We start from the raw sequence: 10762 nt of genomic DNA, 5'->3' as shown, positions 1-10762 counted from the left end.
CTCACTTGCTCATTTGTGCAGCGTCCATCCATTTGTGCATTCATTAACTCCTTGGCTTATTTACTGAGCATCCACCTGGCTTGGTTCTGGGGACACCCAGCTGAAGGTCACACTCTAAGCTTGGTACTGACAGACACGTTCCCTGGTCACTACCTGACTGTTTACAGTCATTTCTGTGCATGTGTTCCATCCTCTCTCTGGAACGCCCTCCCACGCCCTACCTCATGTCCCCTGGCCAGCTCCTGCTGCTAGGATAAAGACTGTGCACGTGCTGCCCCTCCAAGAAGCTCTCACCCTTCCTGGCAGAATCTGGGCTCACCCAGCCCTCCCCTCCAGGCAGCCCTGCTCACAGGGGCTGTTTGCTGGGCCTCCCCCACTGGGCCATGAGCTCCTGGAGGGCAGGGCTGAGTCTCACCTTTGATGCTCTCCAGCTTCCCAGCGAGTTCTCAGTAAATACTCAGTAAACATTGAGTGTGTCTGCATCTGCATGTCAGCTCCAGGAGGACAGTCTTTCCCAGCAGAATCCCCAGCACCTAGAACAGCCTGGCAAATGATGCAGTGTTGATAAGTGTTGAGTGAATGGATTGAAAAAAATGAATGAAGGAAAGGCAAGCTCCCCATGTTGACTCCCTCCCCGCCCAGGGCTCTTGGCAGCCAGGACCCTCTAGCAATCAGAACTGACTATGTCATTTGAACCCACTGCAAAATGAAAATGTGAGCCCCCTTGTTCAAAAATGAAGAATTTCAGGGGCCCGCCTGGTGGCGCAGTGGTTAAGTGCGCATGGTCCGCTTCGGTGGCCCAGGGTTTGCTGGTTCGGATCCTGGGTGCGGACATGGCACCGCTTGGCAAGCCATGCTGTGGTAGGCGTCCCACATATAAACTAGAGGAAGATGGGCAGGGATGTTAGCTCAGGGCGAGTCTTCCTCAGCAAAAAGAGGAGGATTGGCAGCAGTTAGCTCAGGGCTAATCTTCCTCAAAGGAAGGAAGATAGGGAGAGAGGGAGGTGGGGAGGGAGGGAGGAAGGAAAATTTCAGTACAGCAACAGCAGAGCATTAATCCAAGGCGGAGAGGGTGTCTCCTGGGTGCTGAGCCCTATGTTGCTGCACGGGTGGCTCGCCTATGAGGCATGCCTGCCCTCTCCGAGGCTCCAAACCCCCAGTGGCTCCCTCCCAACTCCTGGCTACGGCCCCTCCCTCAGCCATGCCTGCCCTTAGGAAGCTCTTTTGCAGAACCTTCCAGGACCTCCTCTTAGAGGCATCTAAGCTGGGCACCCTGGCCGACGGTCATCTTACGGCGGGCTAGAGGGGCTGAGGAAGGCTCTCGGGTGCCCGCGGTTCCAGGGAGGACCCTGGGCGCCCCCTACCCCCAGCTCCACTCGGTCCAGAAGCAGCTCCCCATTCCCGTGGAGGAGGGAGAGAGATGATCTCTTTTCTCGGGAACTGGCTCCTGATCTGGGCATTCCTGGCAGACACACAAGTACATCAGACCGACAGACAAACATAGACGCAAACAAAGACACCTCCTCCCCCTATTCATGGATCGAGGGATGGGCGCTGCGGCACGCCGCTCCCCCCACCCCCAACCCCCGCCCGTCCCAACCAGACACACCCGAAGACAGATGGCCAGACAGACAGACTCGCACAGAGAAAACATACCGCAGAAATACGCAGGGACGAGGACAGACAGACTCACGCACGCGGACGCTTCCAGGCTCACCGAGACTCTCCGGTCCGCGAGGCAGACGCTCAGGAGCCGGGCACGCACCCGCGGAGCCCCGGACACCCTGCTCCGCCGCAACCACGCCCCGGTGCCCACTCCTTCGGGCCGCCCGGCGCGACCCCTTGGCTCCCCCCTCACACCGGGAGCCGGCGGGAGGCACCTGTAGCCAGCCAGGGTTTCCGGGGCCCCTGGCAGGGCTGGGTCTGCCGGCGTGGGCGCAGGGGAGAGGGCTGCTGACAGCAGGAGGGGTCGGGGCGCGCGGGGAGGGCTGCGGGAGGACGCGCGGGGGTTCTGCAGGGCAGACCCTCGTCGGAGGCATCAGGGGCGGGGAACGGCCCTAAGAGGAAGGGGGCAGTGCGCCTTGGGGAGCACGAAGCAGCCGGGATCAGCTCGGGTCAAACGGGTAGGGGACGGTGGTAAGTGGACCGGGCGGGCACCTTGACCCAGTGCAGGGCGAAGAAGCGGGGAGAGCAGGCGTCGGACGGCGATTAGGAGACTGGGGCCGATTCTCAGAGGGCGTCGGGGCAGGAACTGGAGGGGGGAGCAGGAGTGAGGGGCTGGTTGACAGAGGGGTCAGGGCAAGGGCAGGGGTCAGGGCAGCAGGTGGGGCCCGGGCCGCAGCCACTCCAGGGACTAGGCTCGGTGCGGGTCAGTCAATGATGCCCGAGGGCCAGAGGGCTCCTGCCTCTCCCCAGGCGGCTCAGAGCGCGGGGGATAGAGAGTCCCCGGAGTCCCCGGCTCTTCGGCGGGGCACCGTCTGCGCCAGCGTCCCGCAGAAGCTGGCCGAGGCACTGAGCAGCCAGTACGGGCTGAACGTGTTCGTGGCGGGGCTGCTGCTCCTGCTGGCCTGGGCCGTGCACGCCTCGGGCGTGGGCAAGAGCCATCTGCTCTGCTTCCTCACGGCGCTCATGCTGCTGCAGCTGCTCTGGATGCTGTGGTACGTGCGCCACAGCTCCTCGCACCGCCGCCTCATCCGCCTCAAGGACACGGAGGCCGGCGCGCGCTGGCTCCGAGGTGAGTCTCCCAGCCGGCGGGCAGGTGCGCGGGAGCGAGCGCACCGCGAACCCAGCCTGCTCGCCCGCCAGCTGCAGCCTGGCAGCAGCCGTGCGCCCTTTCCTCCTTTGACTTCTTCCCTTTTGTCTTTTCTGCCTCCCTCTTCCTGAGCATCCTTTTTGGCTCGCCCCTCCTGCCCTTCCTTCTCTCTTTCTCGCTCTTCCTTAAGCCTGGATTATTGCAGTAGCCTCTTCTTTCTGCCTTCAGGCTCTTGCCTTACATTCCATCGTTAGAGCTACAGTTACACAAACCTGTTCACATCTTTCCTTGACTTAAAGCCCTCCCATGGTTCCTCTGCCCCCAAGCTGGAGACCACAGTCCCTTTCCTGGCATTCAAGGCCTTCTAAAATCTGGCCCCAGATGACCTCTTTAGGTATATCCCCTCACCCTGTGCTCCAGTCTCAAAGGCTTTTGGTTCCCATCACAGTATTTCATGTTTCTGTGCCTTTGCATATTCGGTTCCCTCCTCCTAAATGCCTCCCACCTGCCCTGCTTTCCAAGACAGGATCCAGGCCACACCCCATCCTCCCTAGTGAAGCTTTTCCGACCTCCCCCACTTGATGGTTCTGGCCCCACTTCACCCCTCCCTGTGCCCTGGGTAAACACCGTTGTTCTTGTTGACACATCTGCCCCCTCCACTGCCATGGGGAGCTCTGTGATGCTCGTCTCTTGGTCCTAGAACTGCTGCAGGTCCTGACATAGAACAGGTGGTAGGAAAGTGCATTTGGGATGAGTGAAGTAAGGAATGAGTGGATAAACCTCCAGACAGTGGGGAGAATGTCTGAATTCCTGAATTCCAATGTCGGTTGCTAGGAATTCACAACCTGTTGATTGACACATTGTCAAAATAGAAACAGTCCACTCCTCAAGGAGCTTTCACTCTTGAAAGGGAGACAGACAAGATGCTGGTCAAAGGGAGGAGGCATGGGGAGTCTAGTTTCGGAGAAAGCTGCTGTCTGAGAAATCTTCATAGGAGAGGCTGAGTACATTTCGCTCGGAGTGGTCCACACACGTAGCACATCTCTGTTTGAATTCTCATGTTAGACCTGAATCGAAATCTCCCTTCTAGTGTGGCTTTCACTCTCCTTGCATGCCCTTGGGCTGGGTACTTAATCTGTAGTCCCCTACCCCACCACTGTTTCAGCATGTGTAGAATGGGACTCACACACTTGGCAGGACCAATGTCTGCTGGCTATGGGGTGGGTGCCCAGCGCACTTTCGTCCTTCGCACCCACATTCCCTTTTCGAAGGTCTGGCCCCAGCGCTGCCCTCTGCACGTGCCTGGCAGGCGTCCCTCTCGCTCCCACAGGCCGCCGCGGCTCTCTCTGTGTAACGCTCTTCTGCTCCTTGTCGGTCTTTGCCTTGTGCTGTGACGAGTGGGTATGAGCCTTGTCATCTGGATGAGATCTGAGGTGTCGGGCTCAGGGACTGTGTCTGATTCATGTTGCCTTTGGAAAAACTGCACACAACTCCAGGATGGCCCAAATTCCTGTTCTGGAAATGGTTGTTTTAGGGAGGTTCGTGGCTTTGTGACTCTGCCAATGGCAGTGAATCCAGTGCCATGTCAAACAAACGAGCAAACGGCAATGAAAGGGTCTTTTGAGGATATTAACTTAGGCTAAAAATACCACGCACACTGGCTGTGACCTATGCTTTCCTATAGTGGGAGGATCCTGTCTTTGTCCCTCCCTCCCTTCGTCCTCCTCCATCCTTTGGTTCTTCCTTCTTCCCTCCTTCCTTCCCTCCTCATCATTCCTTTCTTTCTCCTTCACCCCTCCTCATTCCTGCCTCCCTCTCCTCCCCTTCTGTTCTGTTTTCTTCCCTCCCTCTCTCCCTCCTTTTCTCCTTTTCTTTTTCTTCTTCTCTCCCCTCGTCCTTCCTTCCTCTCTCCTTGCTCCCTTCCTTCCTTTATCCTTCTTTCCCTGATCTTCCCCACTCTCTCCCTCCTTCCAGAAAGACTCCAAGCACTGGGGCCTGAGTCAGTTGGTGAAGGGTGGTGCCATTTCCCAGGATTGGGAAGACAGAGGAAGAAGCAGGAGTGGGGATGCAGAATCAAGGTTTCTCTTGTGGATGCGTTACATTTGAGATGTCTATTTGACCCCAACCAATGATGGAACAAATGAGGCAATAGAGAGAGAGCACATAGTAGGTGTTCGATAAATAGTGGCTGTTTCGACACTCAGCAAGTTGCCTCAATAACATAACCATTCAAATGAGGCATGTGGGTGGTGGAAGTGGCGCTGGCCCTGGAAGGCATGACTTGATGCCTCAGCTATATTACTGCCACCTTTCTGAGGCCCGGTTCCTCAGCAGTAAAATGAGAATCCTGACTGCCTCTCAGGGAGGAGCTGGGAGATGTCGAGGGAGCACAGTTGGCCAAGCCCTCTCCATCCCTGTAAGAGAGCCACAGTTCGTCAGAGAAGAGGAGGCCAGTTATCCCAAAGGAGCGTCGGGAGGCCACGGTGCCAAGGGAAGTGCCTTCAGCCCCAGCAGGGACTGGGTTTCTCTGGAATCGTAGCTGGAAAGACGGGTTTGACTTAGCTCTGCCCTGGCTTCTGTGACAGTCTTGGACGTCTGGGGCTCTGAGACAGAGCCAGCCTGGGGCATTCCAGGCACTGAGGTTTTCCAGAGAAAGTTCTTGGGTTTTGTTATGGGCTGTGAGGCATTTCTTCAAGCGGGAAACATTCTATTCCACCTACTGGGTGTGAGAAAGTGAAGACTTCCTTTGGAACAAAATATTGACCTATGTAAAAAAAAAATGCAATAGAGATGGTGGATTATTAATCCAGCTCCTCTATTTGCTAACTAAAGGCCTTGATTTTTTTTCGAAGAAATGACCACAGGCGCTGTATCTTATGTCATGCGCAGTGACATGAAAACCCAGTGAATAGCTGCTTCCTCCCATTAATTACCAGAGGCCTGCTTTTGTCCTGTTTCTAGTCTCTTACAAGACTGCAGTGGTAAAGGTAGTTTTTTTTCTTGTTTCTGTCCTGTCTCAAGCCCAGGGAAGTGTTATTAACACAAAGTTATGGGAATGACAACGATAAGAGTAATAGCTATATTTATTGGGTGGTTCGGAATGCTGGTACATTAGAAGCATTGTCCCAGTTATTTGTCACAGCAATTCTTTCTTTGTGCGCGTGAATAGTCACCCCCAAATTTACTCCTTTTGTGAAGTCAGATTTTTATGTAGTGCTTTTTTCTTAAAATTTGGCACACCTGTGTGTATGACACATTGCCTCTCTGTCCAGCACGCCATCCCCGGAAATGGGCTGCTCAGAGCACTATGCTCATCGTCCTTTAAGGGACTGGAAGTAAAGGGGCAGATGTGAGCTGCTTATGTAAGATCAGCCCGGGGTGGCGGCTGTGCAAGTTGTAGAGATAAAGGTCGGACACACAATGATGGGTTTTGGAAACAGGCTGTCCCCAAGTGTGAGAGAGTGAAGGTTGCTAAGAGAGATGGGACCGAGGACATGTGTGAAGAGGGGCAGGCGTCATGGGGATGGTGGCAGAGAGCAGAGGAGAGGGACTCAAAGATGCAACAGGAGTCCCTGCTGCTCAGGGAGCCCACAGGCTGGTAGTGCAGCCAGGACTCGCGAGGAACCACCGGAGGATGGTCGACCGGATTGCAAAACCTGGTGTGCGGTCACACGGCAGCGTCCGGTGCCGCAGAGGAGGGAGCGGTCAGGCTGGGTCCTCGTGGGATTCCAGCCCGCCTGCTGACTTCAGGACAGATGCAGCGAGTTCCTGAACATCGAGCCAGGCTGCACTTTGTTCTTCCTCCTCAGAATGCGTGCTCCTCCTATAGCCTCACTCTTCGGCAGACACAGCCTCTTCCAGACACTCCTCGTTTCCTGGAGCTTCTGTCCCTGCTATGGGTATAGCAAGCCCCAAGTCAGCGTGCCCCAGCAATTCTTCGCCTTCTTGTTAAAGACAGCTTTATTGAGATGTAGTCCACATACTCCACAATTCGCGCATGGAACGGGCACAAGTCAATGGTTCGTAGTATATTCACAAACATGTCAACCATCACCACAGTCCATTTTAGAACATTTTTCTCATCTCAAAAAGAAGCCCTGCACCCTTCAGCTGTCATCCCCTATACCTCTTATTCCCCCCTAGCCCAAGGCCACCACTAATCTGCTTCCTGTCTCTAGATTCGCGTAGTCTGGACATTTCCTGCAAATGGAATCACGTAGCATGTCATCTTTGTGACTAGCTTCTTTCACTTGGCGTAGTGTCTCAATCTCACAGCGCCTCTCGAGGTGGGTGTTATCACGCCCATTTACCAGACCAGCAAGCTGAAGGGGCTTCAGGAGGAGGGCTGAGCCCCCATCTCTGGAAATATTCGAACAGAGTGAGAAAGAGAAGGGGGACAAGCTCCTCGCTTTGGGGTGGACGATATGATAGCACAGGCGACCGAGAGGGCAAACCCCCTCACTTACACTTGGCTCCTGTCTTCTCCATCGAGCGGGAGGATCTTTGGAACTTGCAGAGAGCAACAGAGAAGGGAGCCGAGCCCACAGCATGGAGACAACTTTTGAGGTGGCTGGGCAGGACCTTTGGGTCTGGTTTTCTTCCACAGCCTGGACTGAGCTCCCATCTGTGCCAGGCCCTGTCTGGGCTCTGAGGATGCCAGAATGATCAGGCCCTGCACGGAGAGGTGCAGGAGAGGGCGAGGACGGTGCAGACGATGAGGGGCAGTGGAGCATGATGTCTGAGAGCATGGCCCCTGTGCAGGGCATATAGATCCTCTTCTCTGCCTCAGTTTCCTCATCTGTAAAATGGGGATGTTGATACTGCCTGTCACATAGGGTTGTTACGAGAATCCGTAAGTTAGTACATATAAAATGCTTAGAGAAGCCTCTGGCGCATAGTAAGAGAAATGTATTATTATTATGAAATAAATTATTCAGTATTATGATGTGCAGGGGTGGGTGGGTGGGCAAAAGAGTAGCCTGGGCATGAGGGGGTTTGGAGGTTTAGGGAAGGGTCCCCAGAGGAGGATGTTTTGTTTTTGCTGGAGTCTGGAGCGAGTCCAGAGATGCTGGCAAGATCTGTGGTAGGTAGAACCCTACACGCAGACTTCAGACCTTGGCTTTGTCCTGTGGGTAATGGGGAGCCATTGAAGATTTTAAAGAGAGGGAGGGATGTGATTGTATTTGCATTTCAGAATGATCGCTCTGTCTTCAGGGTGTGACCCAAGTTTCAGAGGAGTAATACAGGAGGCTGGAAGATGACCCTGAGGAATCAGGTGACAAGAGGAGGAATAGGAATATGTCCTGAATTTAAAAAAGATGAAAGAATACAGAGAATGTAGAGAACTGAGCACAGCAGTGACACCCAGCAAAATTCTGGAGCAAATCAATGCACAGGGGGTTTCGAGCAATTTCCTCAGGAAGGGGAGCAGTGACCCCCAAGACCCAGCCTGAGGTCACTATGAGAGAGTTTTACCTAACTGCGTGCACTTTCTGACTTATTTGTTTGTTTGGGTGGGATCCCTGGTCTAATAGAAAATATGAACATAACGTCAGGATTTCAGCATCAGCAAGAGCATGTGGCTGCCCAAAAAGCTGATGATGGTTTGGCATTCCTTGGAAAGGAAGTCAGACTGCACGTGGCGTGTCTTGTGCCCCTTTGAGCCTCACGTGGGCACCTGTAGGAGGGGGGCCCGGGAGGAGTGAAAGGATGTTCAGTCTGGAAGAGAGAGGATGTGGAGACGGCAGGGTAGAAAATGCTGCCGCCTCACTGCCTCAGCTCCAGGCCCTCCTCTGGCTTCCCGCAAACAAGAGTCCCTTCTTCAGGGAAGCCTTTCCTGACCCTTCAGACCCGTGCGGCTCCTGGGATGTGAGTTCTCAGAGTACCCTCTTCATCGTCTTCCAGCACTAATCAAGCAGGGGGTCGTGTTATTCAGTGTGTTCATTGATCTAACCAGATTGTGAGCTCTCGAAGGCAGGGATCCTGTCTGAATGTGCTCCCCATTGTATCCTGAGCTCCCAGCCTAGCACCCGACATGTAATAATATTTGTTGATTACATTGATATTTACTGAATCATCAAATGAGTGAATGCATGGATGAATGAATGAGTGAGTGAGGGATGACAGAATCTCCAGGGAAAAAGATGGCACTTCTGGGAGACTGACTGCAGTTCGAAGTAAGGAAGAACGTTCTAATATGAGCACCAGTTGGTGATGGTAGGGCACACTTTGAGAGATGGGGCGCCTCCCCAGAGGAGGGGGAGCCCTGGTCCAGGTGGAGGCCAGGTGGCCCCTGGTCTTGATGCAGTGGGAGGCATCCTTGCATGAGATGGGCGATGCAGACTAACTCTGTGGGACCGTCCACCTCTGAGAGCCCACAGTTTAAGATTGTAGACTCCTAGGAGGGGTCTGGGTGCCTAACACAGAGGATGGGCCTCCCTTCTGCCAACAGTAGACGCTAGGATTATTCTCAAGTCATGTGACTGGTAAACTTTCTGATTTAAAGTTTTCTTTGTGGTTGAGTGATGATGATCATAACATCCTATTTGTAGAATTATCTATGTGTGGGGCACTGTTCTGGGTGCTTTTAATGTAGTGACTCATTTAATCTCCTCTACAACCCTATGAGATAGGCAATCTTATTATTATCCACATTTTACAGATGAGGAAACTGAGGCACAGAGAAGTTAAGTAATTTCCCAAGGTCATCACCTAATAAGTGATAAAAAACAGGATTTGAAGTCAGGCCGGCGGCTTCTACCCCTGCACTGTACTGTCTTTTTATAGCACAATCGATTTATGTCACTGTTCCGTGGACGTCCAAAATTACATTTTCTCTTTTTGAGGTATGCAAGGTGACATTATAAAACCAAGTTTATTGATTGTGTGATTCAGTTCTGCGTCCTCTCTTATGTTTTGTCTGCTAGATCTGTCTGGTTCTGAGATCTTCCACTCTGTTCTTTCAGACGGTAAACATACAAAGCACAAACTATTTTATCTGGGTGCACATGTGACTAGTACCTCCTCCTCATACATTATGTCTTTTCTCGTGTGCAATGATAACGGTAGAAGGATTCTTTATCCTATTTTTATTACATTTAACCTTAAATTCCTTATGATGTGATATTAATATCGCCGTTCCTGCTTTCTTTTTGTTTGTGTTGCCTGGTTCATCTTTGTCCACCCCTTTATTTTCCACTGTTATCACTTTGTTCAAAGTGTGATTTGTATAAAGAGCATATAGCTAGGTTTTATTTTCAATTCAACATTCCCATCCTTGTCTATTAATTAATGGGAGATTTAGATCATTCTAATTTACTGTAATCGTTTATATGCTCGACTTTATTATTTCTGTTTTTCTTTGTGATGATTATAATGATTTATTTTACATATTGTTCCGTCATTTTCCTTTTCCACACGTTTACTTTTTGGAGCACTTGAACATCTTATTGTGATTTTCCTAGTCCATTAATGGCCCTCTTCCTTTTCCTTGTTCTCACAGTCAGGTATATATTACCCCATTCTTATCTGAAAACAAAATACCACATATTTCCCCCAGCGAGACACACTGCTTCCTGCTCCAGGATCCTCCCACTTCCTCTCTACTCCTATGAGACCTGTAGAATACGTCTGCATCCCTCTTTTTGCCCTTTCCCCCCAGTACCCATCTCTCTACCATGAGACCTTTGAAAGGTTTTTTGTCTCTGCTCCCCACCCAGACCAACCCCAACTTTATCCTGTATCACAAGTCTTTATAGGGCATGTAGATTACACATTTCCAGATAGTTTATCCTCATCCATTTTGATTTAACTTCTTTTATCTTGTTTTCTTTCCTACTAATCTATCTACCTACCTACTGGACTATTCACCCACCTGCCTACCCATCCATCCATCCACCCATCCATCCACCCACCCATCCATCCATCCATCCATCTATTTTACACCAACTCTTGCTCCCTCCCCTCCACTCCCTTCCTCCTTCCTTCCATTACGCCTTCATTCACCCCTCC

The 10762-nt window shown here is 52.2% G+C and overlaps 1 protein-coding gene across 1 annotated transcript in view; it reads left to right on the top strand.

The window, feature by feature from the left end:
* The first annotated feature begins 2341 nt into the window (after positions 1 to 2341).
* The window catches only part of OTOP1 (otopetrin 1), a 33375-nt gene continuing 24954 nt past the window's right edge, over positions 2342 to 10762 (top strand). Inside the window, exon 1 of the mRNA XM_001499357.5 lies at positions 2342 to 2734. Coding sequence (XP_001499407.5) covers positions 2377 to 2734 — 358 coding nt within the window. The 5' untranslated portion in view covers positions 2342 to 2376. The remainder of the gene's footprint in view (positions 2735 to 10762) is intronic.

The sequence above is a fragment of the Equus caballus genome, chromosome 3, assembly GCF_041296265.1.
Source record: "Equus caballus isolate H_3958 breed thoroughbred chromosome 3, TB-T2T, whole genome shotgun sequence".
Taxonomy (NCBI): domain Eukaryota; kingdom Metazoa; phylum Chordata; class Mammalia; order Perissodactyla; family Equidae; genus Equus; species Equus caballus.
This window is presented reverse-complemented; position numbering and strand designations above follow the sequence as displayed.